Source organism: Sturnira hondurensis, unplaced genomic scaffold, assembly GCF_014824575.4.
Source record: "Sturnira hondurensis isolate 20B ecotype Veracruz unplaced genomic scaffold, ASM1482457v3 Scaffold0008860, whole genome shotgun sequence".
Taxonomy (NCBI): domain Eukaryota; kingdom Metazoa; phylum Chordata; class Mammalia; order Chiroptera; family Phyllostomidae; genus Sturnira; species Sturnira hondurensis.
Genome location: NW_028081491.1, coordinates 2,730,953 through 2,754,052, shown reverse-complemented (window position 1 = coordinate 2,754,052; position 23,100 = coordinate 2,730,953). Strand labels below are relative to the sequence as shown.

At 40.8% G+C, this 23,100-nt stretch overlaps 1 protein-coding gene across 1 annotated transcript in view; it reads right to left on the bottom strand.

Annotated features, from left to right (window-relative positions):
- Positions 1-21,604, bottom strand: part of FBP2 (fructose-bisphosphatase 2) — a 44,098-nt gene extending 22,494 nt beyond the window's left edge. Inside the window, exons 1-3 of the mRNA XM_037056218.1 lie at positions 21,350-21,604; positions 17,191-17,353; positions 14,968-15,060 (exon numbers count right to left, since the gene is read on the bottom strand). Of these exons, the coding sequence (XP_036912113.1) occupies positions 14,968-15,060; positions 17,191-17,353; positions 21,350-21,519 (426 nt within the window). The 5' untranslated portion in view covers positions 21,520-21,604. The remainder of the gene's footprint in view (positions 1-14,967; positions 15,061-17,190; positions 17,354-21,349) is intronic.
- Positions 21,605-23,100: the final 1,496 nt, after the last annotated feature.

Genomic DNA, 23,100 nt, shown 5'->3' with positions numbered 1-23,100 from the left:
GGGGTGGGAAAAGTGGTGTAGGGAAAATGCAGACAAATGTACTTGAACAACAATAAAATAAAATAAGGCACATTCCTTTTAGTCTTTTTCCTTACTTTCAGTCTTGCACTTTTTCTAACACATTTTTTTACAACTAGGTTATATTGTCACTTGACTTGTGTGTATGCACTCAATAACTGGCTTTATTTTCAGATTCCCAGACCACATACGGATTTTGAGAAGCAGGCCCCAGAGCAGTGATTCTAACTGGATATGCATATTCTTGGGCCATGCCCCAGACCTCCAGAATCAGAAATGCTGGGCCTTCAGAATCTACCCTCCTGGTAATTCTGATACGCACAAAAATTTTAGAACCACTGCTCTAAAGCATGGTCTCTTAAGAACCATCAGGGAAGTAGAAGGCAAAGGTAGTATTAGGTTCTTTAATGAAAATTTGTAGTCATCCCCACTGAAGCTTTTAAAACATCTTTGTTCAGCCCTGACTGGTGTGGCTGAGGAGATTACTAGCCTGTGTACCAAAGAGTCACCGCTCAGATTCTCCCATCAGGGCACATGCCTAGGTTGGGAGTCAGGTCCCCAGTAGGGGGCACATGCAAGGCAACCACACATTGATGTTTCTCTCCCTCTCTTTCTTCCTCCCTTCCCCTTTGTCTAAAAAGAAATAAATAGAATCTTTTTTTAAAAAAAAAACATTAAAATGCTTTGCTCAGCCATCAAAAGGATTGCATTTTCTGTATAGGAAACCAGAATTCTCCCACATCAGAGATTTTCCTTTCTCTGAGCCATGATTTTGCAGCCTGTGGTGAGTGTAGCACCCTCTCCTTGGTTTGGGGGAACTTGCACTGTGGTTTGAAGAGAATCCCTTCTCCCTAACTCCTTCCACTGGCCTTTAATTACTCATAGAATCCCTGGCCTTACAAAATAACAAGAAACACTTTCTAGATCCCACGACTTCCCTCCAGCTACCACCCCATTTCTTTCTTCATCAATATCCTGGAGCTGCAGTGGTCCCCAATCATTCTGGCACCAGGCTCAAGTCAGCTGAGCTCTCATCCACTGGTGGGAGGTGGGGGTGTGAGCCTGGGGACAGGAGGCAGAGCTCAGGCAAGCTTCTCTTAAGGCCTGGTTCCTAACAGGTCAGGAGATCCCTGGAGTCTTGGATGCCAGTCTACACTATCTTACTTCTCCTGTCTCCACTGCAGACTGCCAGATGTGACCCTATTACTAAATCTGATGCACTTTTGCCAGTCTTTCTCCTACCTGCCCTCTAGGCAGTATTGGATCCCTTCATTGGGTGTTGCTTCCTTCTCAAGATGCATCTCTCCAGAGCTTCTCTCCATTTCCCTCTAGCATGAATTTCTAACTCTCTACATGTGCCTTCTCATTTGCTTTTTTTAGCTCCTCTTCTTAAATGTTGGTGCTCCTTCTGGTTCCCCCCAAGCCTTTGAGTGTCTACCCACTGGAAAATGGATCTTCTCCATTGCCACCCTACCCATAGCAGTGACTCTTAGCTACTATGTTTGTGTTATGAGTCCCAAACCCTCCCAACAGTTTAATGGGATCTGGGATGCATTCCTGACCCAAACTGGCCCAGAGTCTCTGCTCCAGAAATCTATATTTGGGGCTAGAACATTCTGGTTAATGGAGACTTGTGAGCTGTGGGGTGACCATCTTTCTTCTGTAATTAGTCAAAGAATCAGAGAAGGAACCAAACTGGTCTTCAGAGAGGGGAAGGAGTACAGTAGCCACAGGAAGTCAAGATGAGAGACTTGGAGGAAAAAAGGTCTCCCAGCTCAACCCTTCCCTGGCCCAGGGCCTCTCTGAGGCTGGCCATACATATGTCTTGGGGCTTCCTGATTCACTCCTTCCATTTATACCAGAGTCCTGACCAAGAAAGCTCTCTTGTCTTCTCATTCTACACACTCCTCAGCATTTTCACCCACAACCAAAGTTTCAAGCTTTACTTAGGTGTCAATGCCTCCCACACTTCCATCTTCATCTCGTTTGATGGTGCAACTCTGGGAGCCACCTGACCACCAGACATCCTTATTCAGGTATCCCACCAATGCCTCAAGCTAAATATATCAAAGATTGAATTCATCTGCCCTGTAATACCCCCTAAATTTTCTGCTCTTCTCATATTGATCCCCATATGAGCAAACAGCACCATCATCTGACCAGTAGGAACCCAGGAATCACTCTTCTCTTCATTTCCCTAACCACAACCTCCACTCAGTCCCTAAGTGCAGTCACTTCTACAACCCATTCTTCACAGATCCAAGCCCTCCTGTCTATCTTTTCCACTACCCCTTGGCCAGAGATACCATTACCTCCTGCCTGGTCCTCCCACTCTGCCCTTACCCCACCTCAGGTCTATGTCAATGCTCTGTTTAAAATACTTCATTGATTTCCCACAGCCTTGATGTCCAATATTCTTAACTCATTTTACCAGGTGTTCCATGATCTGACCTCCTGCTGGTTGGACAAGCCTTGTTCAACATCTTTGCCCCCCACCCCTAAGCCTTATGTGCCCCATGTTGCAGCTTCAATGAGCTTCTTTATCTTTTCTTGAATATTCACCTTGCATGTGAGCTATAGAACTCTGCCTAAGCCCTTCTTTCTAGTCAGAAGGTTTTCTCCTTTCTCCTCTCACCACTTGCCTGAGGAACTCATAGTTATCTTTCAAATCTCAAATGAAACATTAGCTTCCCTGTGGTGGCCTTCCCTGACTTTCCAGGTACTTAGTGCTTCTCCTTTGAAGCTCTCAACACACTCATTAGTGTACTTAATGTCTGACTTCCTAAATAGACTGTCAGCTCCACAATGGCAAGCACTGACTATCTTGTTCATGTCTTCTTTCCTACCACTTACTACAATCTGGCTCATGGTTGTTACATTCAGCTGATATGCACACACATACACATACTTGTAAATTTATACACATGTACAGACATCTATGTGCATGCATACATACTTTTTCATGAGCATGCTGGATTTTCAATTGCATGGGCACCCCCAAATTTAATCAACCTCTGTTGTTAACATATAGGGTTTTTTCTATTTTTTAAAACATTTTATTTAAAATACATAGGGTGGGGCAAAAGGAGATTTACAGTTGTAAGTACTTGAAACACAGAGTTCATTTTTGTATTATTATTTATTTATTATTGTGTTATTTTCCATATGAACAACTGTAAACTTACTTTGGTCCTACCTTGTATGTATAGATTCAAAGGAAATTGTGCAGGTAGTACAGAGAGAGCCCATGCACCTCTCACCCAGTTTCCCCCAATAGTCACATCTTCCATACCTGTATGTATATATATGTTATAGTACAATATCAAAACCAAGCAAGTAACATTGTATTAAATGTGTGTATAGCTCTGTGCCATTTTATCATGTGAAGACTTATTTATCCACCAACACTTCAAGACACAGAACTACTCCATCACCACAGGTATCTCCCTAGTGCTACTTCTTTATAGTCACACCCACCCTTTTTCCCACTTCCCCTGATCCCTGACAATCACTGATTATTCAGAGTTTTATGCTTTTAAATTTTGAGAGTTTTTTTATATTCCTGACATATGTCCTTTGTTAGACTTGTGACTTGAAAATATTTTTCTCATTTTGTATTTGTGAGCTCATCTTCTTAAAACAGTTCTTTATGAGATAAAGTTTTCAATTTTGATGAAGTCCAATTCAAATTTCATGTGCCATGCTTTTGGTGTCATGTCTAAGAACTCTGCACCAAGCCCTAGGTCCTGGAGATTTTTCTCTTATGCTTTATTGCAAAAACTCTAAAGTTTTGTATTTAAACCTAAAATCTACTTTGACACAGGCAACATATGAATGGGTCTTTTTTTTAATCTACTCAGCCACCTCATGTCTTTTGATTGGAGCATTTAGTCCATTTACATTTAAAGTAATTATTGATAGAATATTCATATTATCATTTTTGTTAGTTGGTTTTGGGAGGGTTTTTTGTTTGTTTGTTTGTTTGGTTGGGTTTTTGGGGTTTTTTTTTGGTAGTTCTTCTCTGTTCCATTCTTCTCTTGATCTCTTTTCTTTTGGCTTGCTGGTCTTCTTCAGTGTTTTCTTTGAGTTCCTTTCTCTTTATTTGGGGGGGTGGTGGTTTGTAGATTTTTGGTGTGTGGCTACCATGAGGTTCATATATATCCATCCACATCTGTAGTAGTTAATTTTAAGCTGATAACACATTCTAAAATCACTACTCCCTTCACACTTAATGTTTTTAACACCATATATTTTATATCTTTCTTCATGTATTTATGGTCATTATAGTTAATTTTGCTACTTTGTCTTTTAACCTTCTTTTAAGTGGTTGGTTCACTGTGTTTATTATATATTTGCCTTTACCAATTTTTTTCTTTCCTGTATTTTCTTATTTCTGATAATGGCTTTCTTTTTCTGCATAAAGAAGATCCTTTAATATGTCTCGTAAAGCTGATTTAGAGATGTGAAACTCCTTTAATTTTTGCTTCTCTGGGAAACTCTCTCTCCTTCAATTCTAAATTACAACCTTGCCAGGTATAGTATTCTGCATTTTAAGTTCTTTTCTTCCAGCACTTTAAATATTTCCTGCCACTCCTTTTTGGCATGTAGAGTTGCTGCTGAAAAACCAAGTGATGACATTACAGGACTTCCCTTGTTTGTAACTCATTGCTTCTCTCTTGTTGCCTTTGAGATTGTCTCTTTATCCTTAATATTTGCCATTTTAATTGCAATATGTCTTGATGTAGGCCTCTTTCAGTTCATCTTTATTGGAACTCTCCATGCTTCCTGTATCTAATTGCCTTTTTACTTCCCCAGAGTTAAAAAGTTTTCAGCCATCATTTCTTCAAATATACTGTCTGCCCCCTTTTCTCTTTCCTCCTTCTGATATTCACAGTGTGAATAGTAATGTGCTTAATGTTGTCCCATAGTTCTCTTATATAATCCTCTTTTTAAAAATTATCTCATGTTTTAACTGTCCTGATTGAATGATTTTCATTATTCTGTCTTTTCAGGTTGCTAATCTGTTCCTCCATATTAACTAATTTGCAGTTGATTTCTTCTAGTGTGCTTTTCATTTCATTTATTGTATTCTTTATTTCTGATTGGTTCTTTTTTATATTTTCTAAATCTTTGCTAATTTCTCTCTGAGTTTTTCTATTTCTACTTTCAAGTTTGTTTAGCATCTTTATGATTATTTATTTGAATTCTTCACCAGGGAAATGACTTATCTCTGTTTTATTAGAGCTTTTTTTTTTGTTTTTGTTGTTGTTTTTTTCTTTGGTTCCTTCATTTGGAGCATATTCTTCTGTCTCCCTGTTTTGTTTGACTCTATGTGTTTATTCCTAGGAGTTAGCTGAAACAGCTCTGTCTCCCAATTTTGAAAAATTGGCCTTGTTTAGAAGTGGCCTCTGTGTAGTCTGTGAACTAGGTGGTTTTGAGAGTCTGATTGAATTCAGGGGAATTCACGTGGTGCCTGAAGTGCCACCTGGCAAGAAGGAATTGGTTTAAGCTAGTGCAGCCTAGTGTGCACACTTGTATGTGCCTCCTTATTCTGGCTGCCCATGGTCAGTTCTGGCTGTTCATAGCCACACCAGAGATGGGGAGGGCAGCTGAAAGTTTGTGTTTGATTAACTGCTTCAGAAACCTGGACCGGGCTGGTGAACCCTGTGATCATGTGTGATGCAACACTCGGCCACTTTCCTTTTATTCCAGGCAGGGCTCTCTGCTGTGCATATTCATGGCTTGCCCTGTTGTTTTGATTGATTGCTGTTTACCTGAGTTGGGGAGCCTTGCCATCACCCATACCACTGCTAAGAATGTTCATTTTAATTCAATGTGCAAGTAAATAAACATAAGCTACTATTGTTTTTTCAACTTGGCCAATTTGATAGGTTAAAATGTGACATCTATTTTGTTTCATTTTTATTTTATAGTTAACAAGCTAAACTTTTAATGTTTATTGACCATTTTTATTTCTTATTTTGTAAGTTGCTTCTTTCATGTCTTTGCCTGTTTTTCTATCAAGATATTCACCTTCTTATCATTGATTTAGTAGCTCTTTACATGTAAAAGATATTAATGTCTTACATATGTTTTACAACATTACATGATTATATTTATATTTTTGCTCATAGCATGAGTTTTATCTTTTTTAAAATTATATTTTATTGTTTATGCTATTATAGTTGTCCCAGTGTTATCCCTCGGATGCCCTTCACCCAGCACCCCCTTCCACCCAGCATTGCCCATTCCCTCAGCAATACACCTGTATTCATGTCCATTGGTCATGCATATAAGTTCTTTGGCTACTTCATTTCCTATAGCGTACTTTACATCACCATGGTTGCTCTGTAATTATCTGTGTGTACCTCTTAACCCTCTCACCTCTTTGCTCCTTCTGCTACACACCCCTCCCTTATGGCAAACATCAAAATGCTCTCTGTGATTCAGACTTTGTTCTTTTTATTTGCTTAGTTTGTTTTGTAAATTCAATTGTTGACAGATATAAGTTTATTGCCTTTTATTGCTTCTAGTTTTGATCTTTGTTTTCTTAAGTAATTACCTTTAAAATTTCATATAATAATGATTTGGTGGTGATTAACTCATTAGTTTTTTCTTATCTGGGAAGCTCTCTATATGCCCTTTGAAATTACCTTTAACATTTCATATAATAATGATTTGGTGGTGATAAATTCATTAGTTTTTTTCTTGTCTGGGAAGCTCTTTAACTGCTCTTTGATTCTAAATGACAGCTTTGCTGAGTAGAGCAATCTTGGCTGTAGGTCCCCACCTTTTGTTTGTTTGTTTGTTTGTTTGTTTAGATTTTTATTTCTTTTTAGTGAGGGGGAAGGGAAGGAGAAAGAGGGAGAGAGAAACATCAATGTGTGGTTGCCTCTTGCACATCCCTACTGGGGACCTGGCCTACAACCCAAGCATAAGCCCTGACTGGGAACCGAACCAGCATCACTAGTGCGAAGGCCTGTGATCAATCCACTGAGCTATACCAGCCAGAGCATGTAGGACTCAACTTTCCATGACTTTGAATATTTCTTGCTAATCCCTTTTAGTCTGCAAACTTTCTCTTGAGAAATTACCTAACAGTCTTATGGAAACTACCCTGTAGGTAATTAACTGCTATTCTCTTGCTGCTTGTAGGTTCTGTCTTTATTTTAAGTTTGACATTTTAATTATGATGTGTCTTGGACTGGGCCTCTTTGCATGGATCTTGTTTGAGACTCTCTGTGTGTCCTGGACTTGCAGGTCTACTTCTTTCACCAAATTAGGGAAGTTTTCTTTCATTATTTTTTCAAATAGATATCCAATTTCTTGCTCTTTCTCTTCTCCTTGCCTCCTTTTCTCTATAATGTGAATTTTAGAATGCTTGAGTTGTCCCAGAACTCCTTATGCTATCCTCATTTTTTTCTATTCTTTTTCCTTCTTGTTCTGATTGGCTGTTTTGTGCTTCCTTATGTTCTATCTCTGATTTGGTTCTTGGCTTCATCCATTCTACTGTGGTTTCCCTGTAAATTGTTCTTTATTTTAATTGATGTGTCCTTCACTTCTGACTAGATCTTTTCTATGCTTTTGAGGTCCTCATTAAGTTCTTTGAACATCTGTATAATCATTGTTTTGAACTCTGCATCTAATAGATTGCTTATCTCCATTTTGTTTAGTTCTTTTTCTGGAGTTTTGGTCTGATCTTTCATTTGGTCCATGTTTCTTTGTCTCCTCATTTTGGGAGCCTCCTTGTGTTTGTTTCTATGTATTAGGTAGAGTTTCTATGACTCCCTGCCTTAGTAGCATGACCTAATGTAGTAGATGTCTTGTAGGGTCCAGTAATACTGCCTCTCCTTTCACCCAAGCTGGGTACTCAAGGTGCACCCTCTGTGTGGGTTGAGTACACTTTCCTCTTGTAGTTGAGCCTTGATTGCCATTGGCAAGCCAATGGGAGGGTTTTACCCAGGCCAGTCAGATGCAAGGACTGCCTATGACCACTGACCACCAGCCTCCGCCTGCCATGGAGGATTAGCTGTGCAGGAGCAGGGTGGTGGTGCTCTGACATGGTCTGTAGCTGTCCACCGGGTTTGTGGACTAAGGTCAGTCCCCACCTGTGTTCTGCCCAGAGCTACCATGCATGAGCTACAAAGTAATCTGAAGATGGCTGCTACTTATGCTGGGTTTGGAAGTTCTCAGGTGAAGCCAGGCCTAGAGCCACTTATGAAGAGGTTTGGGGTTGGGGGCTTACTGATGCTGGCTGTTGCTTGTTTTAGAGATTTTTGGGATTATAAAGCATGAGCCAAGTCCAGCCATTCATATGTAAAAGTCACTGTGCGTAGCTTGGGTGGACCCATAAGTTGGGTGAGGCAAAGCCTCAGAAGATCTCCAGGGCTGGGCAAATAATGTTAGACAGGCTGGTGGACTCCCAGATATGGCACCCACCTGAAGGCTATGTGGATCTGTATGAGGAGAGTTCAGAAAAGGAACCATGGCCTCTGCTCACCTTTCTGTCAGGAGAAAGCTGTTCCCCAGCTCTTGCCTTGACTCCATACACTTCAGTTCCTCCTTGTGTGCCACTGTGTCTTTCGTGCTTCTACCCCAGTGCTGGAGGTCAGAAGGAGTATGTTGAGTAAGTTTGTGTACAGATTACTTAAGAGGAACTGCTTGGGACTTCCAAGGATTCTTCCACAGACACAATCCCCACTGGTTTTTTGCAGCCAGAAGTTATGGGGACTTATCATCTTGGCACTGGAACCCTTGGCTGGAGGTCTTGATGTGGAGCTGCGACTACTCACTCCCAAGATATCTCTCCTGAATTTTTATCTACCACCTGTGGGTGTGGGACCAGCCCATTCAGTGTCTCAACCCTTCCGAGCAGTCTGCATGAAAGGGGTATCTTTAATTCCAGAGTTGTTAAATTTCCATTCAACTTGATTTCAGATGGTTCTGATTGATGTTTTTTCTATTGTTCAGTTGTAATTTTGATGTGGCTTTTCAAGGAGGAAAGCCATATTTACCTACACCTCCATCTTAACTGGAAGTCAGAGGCCTCTCTTGGGAGTTTGTTCCTTTTCATTGCTATGTAGTTTCCTGTTGCATGAATATATCACAATTTATTTAGTCATTTTAATGTAGATATGTATTTGAATTTTTAAGTTTGGGACTATTATGAATAACCTGTACACATCTTTTGACAGACACAAGCATGCATCTATCCTGGGTGCCTACTTACTGGGCCATAGTGTATAACTATGTTTAGCACTAGCAGGTGCTATCAAGTTATTTAAAGTGTTTGTATCATATTCTACTCCCACTAATAATGTATAAGAATTCCAGTTTCTTTATCAACATTTAGTAGTGGTAGTCTTTTGGCCATTCTGGAGGGGTAAATGATGTTTCACTGTCATTTTACTGTCCATTTCCCTGATGAACAATGATGTTGAGTATTTCTCATGTGCTTATTAACTGGGGGGGGGGATTCTTTTTTGAAGTGCCTGTTAAAGCCTTTAGCCATTCCTTTAATTAAATTGACAGTACTTTTTATTGAATTATACAAATTCTTCATTTATTCTGCATCTATGTGTCTGCATCTTTTTTGGATGTATGTATTACAAATATTTTCTACAAGTCTGTGGTTGCCTTTTCATTCTCTTTTTAATAAGACCTTTTATTGATTATGCTATTATCGTTCTCCCATTTTTCTCCCTTTTATTTCCCTCTTCCATGTACCCTCATCCCACCATCATTCCCCCACCTTAGTTCATGTCCATGGGTCATACATATAAGTTCTTTGGCTTCTACATTTCCCACACTATTCTTAACCTTCCCCTGTCTATTTTGTACCTACCATTTATGCTTTTTATTCCCTGTATCTTTTCCCTCATTCTCCCCTGCTCCACCTCCCTGCTGATAACTCTCCATATGATCTCTATTCCTGTGAATCTGTTCCTGTTGTAGTTGTTTGCTTAGTTTGTTTTTGTTTTCTTTAGGTTCAGTTTTTGATAGTTCTGAGTTTGTTGTCATTTTACTAATTGTATTTTTTATCTTCTTCTTTTTCATAGATACATCCCTTTAACATTTCATATAATAAGAACTTAGTGATGATGAACTTCTTGAACTTGAACTTATCTGAAAAGCACTTTATCTGCCCTTCCATCTAAGTGATAGCTTTGCTGATAGAGTAATCTTGCATGTAGGTGATTGCTTTCAGTGACTTGGAATTCTTCGTTCTAGTCCCTTCTTGCCTGTAAGGTTTCTTTTGAGAAATCAGATGACAGTCTTGTGAGAACTCCTTTGTAGGCAAATGTCTCCTTTTCTCTTGCTGCTTTTAAGATTCTCTCCATGTATTCAATCTTGGGTAATGTAATTATGATGTGCCTTAGTGTGTGCTTCCTTGGGTCCAACTTTTTTGTGACTCTCTGAGCTTTCTGGACTTCCTGGAAGTCTGTTTCTTTTGCCAGATTAAGGACATTCTCCTTCATCATGTTTTTAAATAAGTTCTCAATTTCTTGCTCTTCCTCTTCTGCTTTTGGCACCCCTATGATTCAGATGTTGGAATGTTTAAAGTTGTGCCAGAAGTTCCTAAGTCTCTCCTCATTCTTATTTCTTTATTCTGTTCTGGTTGAATGTTTATTTCTTCCTTCTGCTCCAAACCATTGATTTGAGCCCCAGTTTCCTTCTCTTCACGGTTAGTTCCCTGTACATTTTCTTTTTTTTCTGTTTTTTTTATATTTTGGTTTTTTAAATTTTCTTTTATTTCACTTTTCACAGCCTTCACTTTTTCCTGTTTTGTGACCATACTCCACCATTTCTGTGAGCATCCTGATTACCAGCATTTTTGAACTGTGCATCTGATATGTTGGCTATCTCTTCATTGCTTAGTTGTATTTCTTCTGGAGCTTTGATCTGTTCTTTTATTTGGGCCATATTTTTTTGTCTCTTCATAGCTGTCATGTAGTCAGGGGCAGAGCCTCAGGTATTTGCCAGGGTGGGGCAACCCGGGTGCTGCATGTGGCTCCCTATGTGGGAGAGGGGTCCAAGAAGGAACAGTGCCACTTGCTCAGCTCTCAGCAGACTTTCAGTCTCTTCCTCCTCTTCCTATAAGCAAATTGAGCCCTTCTGGTGCTGCTTACCTGGTGGGTGGGTTTGTGTACATTCTAGGACCCTGTGGGTATCTCCAACAAACCCTCCTGTGAGGCTGGGAGTTTCTCCCACTGCAGTAACTCCCACAGGTTTCTTCAGTCACAGGATTTGAGGCTTTATTTCCCCACACTGGAACCCTCAGTTACAGGGCTGTCTCACTCACTCCCCAGTTGTTTCTCCTGGTTTATCTGCATGCAAATGTAGACCACCCACTCCACCAGTTGCTGCTTGCCGCCCCCCACCCTGGTCCTCTAGCCACGGCCTTCTCACAGGTCCTCTCCATCCCAGTTGTTTGTCTCTGTTCTTCCTATCGGTTTGGATGAATGTTTTTTCTTTAACTCCTTTGTTGTCACACCTCCATACAGTTTGATTTTTCTGGCAGGTCTGGTTATTTTTTGTTTTTAAATTTGTTGTTTTCCTTCTTTTGGTTGTGTGAGGTAGCAAAGTGTATCTATCTATGCCTCCATCTTGTCCAGAAGTCACCTTTTCACTCTCTTAATCTTTTCTTTTGATGAACAAAAATTCTTATGTCCAGTTCATTAGCCTTTGCTTTCATGGCTAGTAATTTTTGTGTCCTCTTTAAGAAATCTTAATTTCTCCAGTGGCATGAAGATATTCTCCTGTGTTTTTTCTAAGAGTTTTATATTTTACAATTAAGTATCTAATATTTCTTTAATTAATTTTTGTATGTGGTACAAGGTAGGGCTCAAAGTTAATTTTTTTCTCATACACATATACAGTTGGCATGGCATCATTTATTAAAAATATCACCCTGTACAAATTGAACTTCAGTGTTATCTTTTCATAGGTCATGTGGCCATACATGTGTGGGTTTATTTCTGGACTCTCTTTTGTGTTTCATTTGTTTATCTACCCTTATGTCAACAAAAGAGTAGACTTTAGGGGGAAAGTTAGCCATAACACAGAGGGAAGGAGGTCTCCTGATGCTGTAAGGGTGTTAAAACCCATACCCTTAGATAATCAGCTTAATAGACCCACTCTTCCCATCAGGACAACTTCAGCATCAGTATCCTCCTCAGCACTCTGGTTTTGTTTCCTGTGATTCTGGTCCCTGACCCTTATCTTGTGTTTATCACTTGTTCATTTCAATGAGCTCTGCTATGCTTGTAAAGGCATGGATGATATATTTTACCCAGCACTTATGGATGTTTTATAGTAAGAGAGTTTTCATTTTGTGTAATTCATGACTTTGTTGGAAATGGAAAATGTCAATTTCAAGAAAAAGGTAATTGCATGGCAGATGGCTGAAAACAGTACATGATGTCGTATTTGGTTTTCAGCATTTCTCCTTAGAGAAAAAGGGAAGAAGATAACTCTGACAATTCTCTGACTACCCTGAAACTTCTATCTCAGTGCTTATCAGAGAATCCCAGAAGCCCTTGTCAGAAATGTGCATGACCCTGGTGCTGACAGGTGTCTGAGATGCTGTGACAGCCCCATGCAATCTTTAAAGCAAGCTTCTCTCTTACTAGGCATTGCTGAAGCATCACAAAATTGTCTCTTCATTTCTCTTGTTTTCATCATTTCCATCTTAAAAAGATTTATTATTTTCTTAAATTTCCTCCTCTTCTTTAGAAATACTTTCAGAGATAATCCATGGTTATTTTGACTAGCCTACAAAGCCTATACTTAACTTTAAGACAGAATGTCTGTGTTCAAAATCATGTAAATTCAAGTGTGAATATCCTATATTATGTATAATAATATTCCACCCTTTTGTTTTAAATACCGTATATCTTTAGAACAATTTTAGGTTCACAGAAAAATTGAGATGAAGATACAGAGATATCCCATATACTCCCCCGCCCCTGCACTTGCACAGCCTCCCCCATTGTTTCTCTTCGTTTTTAAAACAGTTGACTTTAAGAAGCTATTAAGTCATCATACATAGGATAAGGGTTTAATATTCAAAATATAAAGAGAACTCATATAACTCAGTAGCAAAAAACCCAATATGATTAAAAAGTGGACAGAGAAATTGAATAGACATTTTCCAAAGAACATATATGAAGCACTAACAAGTAAATGAAAAGATGCTCAAAAATCACCAATTATCAGGGAAATGTAAATCAAAACCACAATGAAAGATCATCTCATATTTGTTAGAATGGATATCATCAAAAAGACAAGAGATAGCAAGTGTTGGCAAGGGTGTGGAGAAAAGGAAATCTTTGGGCACCATTGATGGGGACATAAATTGGTACAGTCACTATGGTAATAGCATGGAGGTTCTTCAAAAAATTAAAAATAGAATTATCATATAATCTAGCAATTCCCCTTCTGGGTATTTATCTAAAGGAAGTTAAATCACTCTCGTGAAGATATATCTGCACCCCCATGTTCATTGCAACATTATTTTAAAAAGCCAAGATATGGAACAACCTAAGTTTCTACAGATAGATGAAGTGATAAAGAAATGTGGTATATATATATATATATACACACACATATATATACACACACCACATTTCTTTATCACTTCATATATATATATAATGGAATGTTATTCAGCCATAAAAAAGAAAGAAAATTCTGCCATTTGCAGCAACATGAATGGACCTTGAAGGCATTATGCTAAGTTAAATAAGTCAGTAAGAGGAAGACAAATACCACATGAATTCACTTACATATTGATTCTATATATTAAAAAAGAACTCATAAAAACAGACAGCAGGTTGGTGATTGATGGAGGCAAGAGATTGAGATGGGGGGAAGAAATGGGTGAAGGTGATCAAAAGGTACAAACTTACAGTTATAAGATAAGTAAGTTCTGAGCATGTAATATACAGCATGGTGACCAAAGTTAATAATGTAGTACTGTGTATTTGAAAGTTGGTAAATGAGAGTATATCTTAAAAATTCCCATCACAAGAAAAAAATTATAACTATATAAGGTGACACATGTGAAATAAACTTATTGTGTTTATCATTTCATAATAATACATATACCAAATCATGATGTTATACAGCTAAAACTAATACATTATGATATGTCAATTACAATTCAATAAAACCATGGGAGGGAGCTATTAAAAGCTGTGATGGTGAAGTTATGATGTCCCTTTGAATTCCTGGCCTGACTGATGATTTTAGTCAAGTTAGTTACCTACTCTGTGTTTCCATTTGTACACCATTTTAAAAAATCAGTACAATAATATGTGTAGCTGCCTCCAGGGCTGAGGTGAGGACTGACCTGGGAGCACTGTGCTTACAGGTGGGAAGAGCAGCGTCTGACTCAGGCTCAGCAGTCAAGAGCAATAACCATGATAGAAACACCAACGTGAATTACTTCAAAGGTACAACTGGTTGTCTTTTTCCAGAATCTCATAAATATCACACCACCTATCTCTTTATTTTTATCTGTAAGTTGTACCTCAAAGGGAGAAATTGAAGTGGGTGTCATTTTCAGCTCTAAAAGTGTATAAATTGCTATGGCAGTGATAGAAAAGTAATGCAGCCAGATTTGAGATCCATAAAGAAGAAACAAATGTCACCTGGAACCTAATACCGTGTCTGACATTTTGTCTCATTCAGGTTTTCAATACACCACCCCATCTGTCCTCTCACTTTACCTTCCCACGAATGCAGTGAAGAAGGCAGAGAGAAAACTATCAATTCAATTCTTCCAGTAAGGAGTCTGAGGCAAAGTGAGGTTCACGATCTGCCTAGAGTGGCCTGCCTACTTAGTGGGAGGATAGAGATTAGAACTCCAGACTTGTGCTCCCAGGCCAGGAAGCTTCCAGAAACCACCAGAGAAACAAGGCATTAAAGATCAGACTGTCTACTCACCTTTCTGTAGATGGCAAATATAGTTCCAATGGAGGCCAGACAGTCGATGTTGGAAGATCCATCCAGTGGGTCAAAGCAGACCACATATTTCCCCTAAATGCACAGAAGGAAGAACCACTTCAGATCAACACAGTCTATGTAGCTGTGAGGGGCAGATAATACAACACCCAAAAGCAACTGAGAACAAAGGAATATTCTTAGCAAAAAAATGTAATTACTTAAGGAGGGTGAAGTGTATCAGCATATATAAATTGTACAGGTCAGGGCCTATCTGCCAACAACAAATTATATATGGCCATACAGGGCAACGGACTTCGCTCTACCTCCAAAAAGCTTTCCTTCTACCTCCTCTGGCTCCACCATCCCTTCCTATTTGGGTCCATGGGGCCTTAGAACTGCTGAGGGGGTGAAAGGTAACAAGGTCTGAAAAGGGCATTTTGCGGGGAAGAGGTGGAGAAACTGAAAACAAACTCAGACTCACTCCACCCACATTGAGAGTCATGTCAGTTACAGATTTACTGACAATTCTTTCTGATCCTCTTCCCAAATATGCTTTTTTTTTTCATTTTAGAGTATTTCTGGGGAAAAATGGAAAATCTTAGAGCAATGTCCCAGGGCCTTTGGGTCCATTTTATTAAGACAGCTGGTAGGTATAAACAGCTGGTATGCATAGATAAAATAAAAATACTCTTCTGCATGTTGCTGTATCCAACCCACATGTCTGACATGAAGACCAGAAGACGGAGGAGGTGGGGTCTTGTGACACCATGTCCCTCACACGTCCCCACATTGCTGTGGGTTGTCTGTCACAGACAACTTCAGCCAACACTTCATGGGAAGAAATCGCCAGATACTTTTACAGGCCTCCTTTGTGCAAGGCCCTATGAGAGCCTTAGTGATGGGGATTGGAGTATCCCCTTCTATTAACTAAACAAAGTAAAAAAAACTTGAAGTAAAATGGGAGTCACTTCTACTGTCACTAAAATTACTTTTCCGTTGCTGAAGTTGAATTTTATTTCCTTTTTTAATCACCTTGTTCAACTGGGGTGGGCAAAGATGGAAGGAAAGAGCACAAATTAGTGGGGTAATTCATAGACTTGGATATTTCCCATTCTCCTTGCAGATAATCCAACTTAGCCTGTCATTTCATTCGTGTATTCATTCAACAGATTTGTTGGGCATCTAGCATATATTGGAACGTGTTTAAGGAATTCATATGGGAGTAGGCATGGAGTATTCAGGAACTAGCATGAAGTCCTGTGTAGCTCAGGCCAGCTGGGAAAGAAAATGGTAGATCATATTGGAAAGAGACTTGAGGGTCATATGAAAGTTGAAAAGAATAGGTGTGATTTAGCTTCAATTATGTGACACAAGAGGAGTAAAGTGCTTTGCACAGTCCCTGGCATATGGCTGGTGCTTAGTAAATTTGTCTTTACCTTTTCCACACTACCAGCTAATCAAAAAGAAACGGCACTTTGTCTCCAACACCCAATATATAAAGCAAGGGACGATAGTCTCAGTCTGTATTTTGTATTACTGTATCAGCAGGAGAACGTGATTGAATGTTTTGACCACCAAACAACCTCTTTCTTTAGTAAACTGCTCATGAAACCAGAGTGCATATGGACCCTCCCAGCCATGCCCTGCACTAACCAAGTTGACCACTGTACTGAGGCAAGAGAGCCACCATCTTTATGTTTTCTTTTCTGTATTAGTCTGACACTGTGTCGGGAAGAAAGAAACCTCTGTTGAAACCATAAACTCCTTGAGAGGAAGTGTGTGGAGGTGGCGGGGTGAAAAGAAGTGGGGAGGGAAAAATTTAGAGGCTATATAGTACGACTCTTCCCAGGAACTCAACTCTTTACTGAACTTACTGATTTTCAAGTCTCCCCAAAATGCCTGCACTTGCAGACCAGCAGGTTAAACAAAAACCCATGTATGCCACACTGAGGCATTTACCAAAATCACTGATTTACTGAAATTTTGGTAAATCACTATGATTTATCTCCTGAATGAATCACTGACCTGCTAGTTATGGAGTCATTTTTTTACCAGACAGCGTAAGACTTCTAAGTAAAGATGTATACAGTTGTTTCTGGAAAACAAAATTAAGCAGTAGAGGAAAATCGCAGAAACAAAAGAAATGCAAGGCAACCGTCTTCTCAACTCAGTATCATCATCTAGTGGTGATGAGCAGAGCTGCACCCTGCCTCCCTCACTCACCCTCTTGTCCTTGGCGGTGATAATCGCCTCTTTATTCTCTTCTGAGACCAGTACACAGGTGCTGTAGGAGGACTGAAGCATGTTGATTACCAGGGAATTAGATAACATGTCCAGTTTCTTCACCTCATCCCCCGTCACGTTCACGGTCCCCGCAATCCCATACCTGAGAAGACAAAAAAAAAAATGCTTTTCAGTCATATCACTGGACATCACCAAAAGATCCTGAACTCCAACAAATAAGTCCAGACACTAACACACCACCAGGGTATGGCTTTCCCTTCATGGTTCCTGAGTCTCTAAGTTATCATCACAAGTATGCCCTGTCCCACACCAGTGATTCTCATCCTTGCTTTCTTTACACCTCCAGGGTATTACCCTAGTCTGCCCTCCTCCCAACATGCTAACCAGAATTCAGTCTTACAATTGTAAATTGCAAACCTGCCTGAGGCACAGTCCTATAATTAATGACTCCAAAAATAATAAAGAACCAAGACTTTCCATGCCTAGGGTTTCAATATTTGTTATTCATCCTCAAATAGTGGCCTGCTTGGCTGAATTAAAAAATTGCCCTGCTTTAGGGTGGTGTTACTTGAATAAAAAGGAAATCTGGAGACAGACCTAACTAATTTAATATAGTTTTCACTCTCTTTTCATGCAATATCAGGAAGAACATTACTATAAAGTTCTATCTAGAGTCTTCGTGTTTCAGAGAACTAAATATGCAAAGGTTTCACACCTCCCACCTTGATAGAAGATCACTTGTCCACCCAGCACCCCCAAGTCCCCACAGTGGGAGGGGGACTGCACAGGACCCACTGGCAATACCTGTTTCCACACTGGCACTTTCTCTTGTGCCTCTCTCCCTCACTTGGCCAGCCTCAGCTCCCGGACTCTTCCACCCATGGGGCACACACCTGCCTTAGGATCAACCCCTGGGTTTACTGCCCCACCCGGATGCTCTTCTCTCTCCTAAGAACCACATGACCACCCCCAACTTAAGCCTTCTGCAGTCCAACAGCTGCAGAGGTCCTATGGCCACTGACAGCCAGCAAGCTGCTCCTCTCCTTTTCATCTTCACACATGGCTCTCTCCCTACAGAAATACCCCCTGCACACTACCAGCTTTTCCCTACTGTGTCCCCTAACCCACTCTGGAAGCTTCCTGGGTCCCCCTTCACGTTCCCACCACACACCAGGCACGCCCTTGCTGTCCCATCCACATTGGCTCACAATCTGTTCATGGGAATATTTTTTTCTGCTAAATTATCTGTCCATTGAGGCAAGAAGTGGAGCTACTATATTTATTTCCATAGTATCCAGAGACATAGGAGGTGCTTAATATATCCTCGTTGAATGACAAAAAAAGTGAGAGCAGAACAGTAATCTCCTCCCTTTTTGACACCATTTATTTGTTGGAATCCTCAGGTGGTCTAACAGATGGCCTGAGTTGAGAACCTCAGATTTACTCTCAAGGGGGACAAGTCATTTCCCACTCTCTTCCCTGACTCACAGCCTCTTCCCTCCCACACAGCCCTGCCCTGTGATGTGATGTCTGCTGTGATGTGATGTACTGAGCCAGCTATCTTGTAAAACAATACTGGTAGCCTGGCCACAAAGAGTGTAGTTTCAGGTTCAAAACAAAAGCAAATAAACATCAGCAACAACAAAGCAGAGTTGTTCTGCATTGGAATTTAAAGGCACCACAAACCCAACCTCTTGTTTAATGTGGATTCTGGAAGCAGATGCTGTTGGAGAATGAAGAGCTGGCGTTCCCAAGCCCTGTGGTGGGCAGAGTTGAGAAATAGGTCTATCTTGTGCTTGCAAACCACCCACCACCACCCCACAAACCACACCTTTACATCCCCCTCAACAGGCTCCCCTCACCCTCCCTCAAGGTACTGGGCATCCCGCTGAGAAAAACCCACAGCCACACCGGACCTTCCAGAAAGGATGAAGGCACATTCCCAAGGAGACCTGACTGCCTACCTGCTGCTCCAAGTGAGAGCGTGGGTTAGGGCATTTTACCCACAGGACAATACCTTCTAGCATTTTAACTACACTAAAGCTTTCCCAGCCATTTTCAAGCAGGATGTTCAAACATTTTGACAAAAGCTGTGGAGAGTTTTTCGGAGGAGGCATTCTAGCATTCCCTTCAGCAAGCAGTGGAGGAAAAGGGAGGAAACCATGAAAATTTCTCATCACTTTTAAGGTGCATTAACAGAGAGTGCATCTTCGCGAAAAGAAAATGCAAAGAGTGAGGGACTTGAGGCTCCTAACTGGGAAGTGGCAGGTACACGTGAAAATCCCACTCTCCCGAGCAGAACTCCTCTGGGACCGAGTGCTACCGTTTTGATCTCTGAGAAGCAATACCAGGGGCCTCTTAAAACAATCTCAGCATCTTGCTAGAAAGGATTCCCAACCAACGGGCTTCTCCTGCTGCTAGGGTGTCTTTCAAAGGCCAGACGGGAAAGAAGGCTGTCTGGACCAGCAGAATGTAGAGCCCCGACCAGACCGAGGGAAATTCAGCCCCCTAGAAAATGTGGGGAATCCTGGTGTCTTGTTTCCACAGCTGCGCCTGCCACCTAGTGATCGGTCTGCAGCATTGACCAGCCAACTGGCAAATTTCCCTGGAATGGGGCTTCAAACTGTGGAAATAAAAAGTATTTACTGCACATTTAGGTTGGCACTATCGAAATCATCACGTGGACTTGCTAACAGTTACAACAGCCCTGAAAGTTAGGGACTCTTGGGATCCTGTCCATTTCACAAACTGAGGTCCTAGCGAGAATAGATCCTTGCCCATGATCGCATGGAAGGAAGAGCCAAGTCAGATGAGCACCTTAATTATCCAGTTCCTGACTGAGTCCACTTCATCTGGACAATGAATGGCCATAGAGTCTGTTCCACAGCTGACTGGTACAACCCTACCACAGCAACTGCTGCCCAACCAAGCATCCTGCCCAGATCTGGGGCCCAAAGGATAGGTCAATAATACTGAGAGGTCAGCAGGGAAGAGCACTAAGCCAAGTGGAGCCCACATACAGGCAGAGACCAAGTCACTATTTAGTGTCACTCAGCAAGCCTCATTGTCTGACCAAAGCAGGACAGAGGCAAATGGCTGCACCTCACATTCATGAACATCCTTAAGTGTAGAGCTTGGCCATTATCTCCAAATGACAGCAATACACAGTGTGGGAAGAAGCTGATCATAAGGCATGTTAACCGGGATCCCATTACTGGGTCACAAAGCCTTGTACAAATAATTATGTAATTATCTTGTGATGATTATATCTTGTCGTATAATGCTATCACATTTTTGTGTTAAAAGCACTAAAGTGTTAATAAAATATTTCAAATGTTGGTCTTTGTTATTTCTTCATTTTGGAGTAATACTACTACTACTACTAATAATAAGTCCCTTAGACTTCTGAAAGGAACTCCATTGGAATTACTGCAATGAAAAGGGAAGCCCAGAGAAGACTGCCTTTTATTTTGTTACAAACTTAAACTGGACACTTGCCTGTTGATCAGCAGCCATAGCCCGAACTTGGCCTCCTGTGCTTGTATAAAGGACCGACGAGAACCAAGTGCAGAACACTGTGCATTTTGTCCTCCCAGCTTTCTCCCCACCAAGCAGAGAAGGTAAAAAATTGTTCACAGAGGAGAAATTAAAGAGTTGTTTTGTAGGCTGGGGCCTACATTGGTAAATGGTTCCTAGCTCCTAATGTATTGGCAAGGGTCAGGACAATAAAATGCTCCTTCCTGCAAAACGCATAAAGAGACCTCTCCAGTCTCCTGGCTTTTTCTTTGTGCCAGTGAGAATGCAAATATGAAACTCACCATCATTCAATATGTGTTAATGTAACAAACCACTGAGCTTGTTATCATTATAATACATGGCAACTGGAAAAATTATATATATATTTTTTCCCTATAACGTGTCTCCAAGTATTTTGTTCTTTCTTGAAACAATTCAAAGTTCTCTTTATCAAAGCACACGTGACAGAAACTTAAAAGGCAACTTCTGTCCAGGGCACGTAGGCAAAGAGCTTTGACCAGATTTTCTGACAAGTGCCTACCGCTTTGCCCACACCCCACCTGGGCCCTATCCCCATGTGTCAGGGTGGCTCTGTGTACCCGCACCTGCTCCCAGAACTCACAGGTTGGCCAGGCCGGCCTTGCGCACAGCTGAGGAAATGGCTTTGATGGCCGTCAGCATGGAGTTCAGCAGCTGCGTGAGCTCTCCAGTCCCTTTCGCCTGACGCCCCCTTTCCATAACATAGCGGGTCAGTGTGACCACGTCTGTTTCGAAGGGGCTTCTGTCTGTCATTGTGGCGGGTTATTTTTCAAATCCTTCTTTTCTCCCTGCAGAAAGCCTTGTTTGTCTCTTAAGAGCTGTAGCTCCCTGGTATCAGAGCTGGCCCAGGACCTTTAAAGAAAATTGCCCAGCCCACGTGATTGAGGTAACTGGGCAAGCCTCAAGGATATCTCTCTGGCACACTCTTCTGAAAGCTGTCAAGGCGCAGTAGCAAGCTGTAAATAGAACTGGGAAGCCCAGAGACACAGATCTATTTTCTCTTGATGAGCTGCTTTCTTTAAAGATCCTACGAAGCAACTGTCTAGTAATAGGTGGGAGATGAGAAATGCAGCCACTGTGAGATGATCCATAAAATTTTTTTATTCAAGGACTGGAAAGGATTCTTTGCATCCATGTAGCACAGAATCCAATTCCTCTGTGGTTTATAGAAAGCATATTGGCAGTTATCTTCTCTGGGGTATAGGTGGCAAGATAAAGTGATGGCAATCGTGGGACCCCTTAGCAAGGAAAGGTTCTTTCATACAAGTTGAAGAATGCTTTTTCTTTCCCCCAAAACATGTAGAACTGGATGGATATCCATAATACATACCCAAATCCGAAAGAAATAAATTCTATTCCTAGCACAGCACCAGGGTTATTTTATCAGTTTCTCTAGATTTACACTTTTATGACAAAATAATGCCTGCTTATTGAAAAGGAAACACTGCAGAAGTATATAAAGAAAGTATATAAAGCAAAAGTCCTCACCACCAGCCCATCCCCCAGCCCACTCCCTAAAAATAATTGCAGTTACAGCAGGAGGGTGTCTACATTAGTAGCAGGCACTGGTGGGGTCTGCACAGGGTGGTCCAAGCTGTTTCTCTAGGGAGAGAAAGACCTGGCTCTGCGTACCCAGCTAGTTATCTGCTAGTTGTATAAGGCCTCAGTTTCCTCACTTTTAAAATGGGATAATAATAAAACATCCATCTGTCTTATATAGTAGTTGTGAGGATTAAATTGATAAGATGTGCCTGGTACACAACAGATGCTCAATACTTGTTAGCTATTATTGCCCTTCCAACTTCTTGATGTATATGTAATTATTATGCATACGTATATAATTTCATTTTACAAAATAGAATATGCACATTGCTCTGCAATTTGATATTTTCCTTTGACAGTTATTTCAATTAGAGTGTGTTTAGCTGCAAGTAATAGAAAACTCAGAATGATTTAATTGTGTGATCATTCATTTTTCTCCTGTTTTCTCAAGTTCAGTTGGAGGTGGCTGCTGGCATTCATTTAGCCATTTAAAAGTTCCATTAGGGATCTCTGTCTCTTTTCTGTGATCCTTTGTGCTGGCTTTTGCCCCATGCTTGTCATTTCATTGGCACAACATAGCCACCACGGCTATGAACATCTAGCCTATACTGAAGAACTGTGCAGGAAAGAAAGTGCAGCTGTAACTATATCAGTTTCCTTTTATTAGAAAAGAGCAGGTAGATACACCGTGCCTCCTCACACAATCAAAAGAAGGACAACAACAAATTTAAAACCCCCAAACAACCAGAACTGACAGAAAATCAAGCTGTGTGGAGGTCCAACAACCAAGGA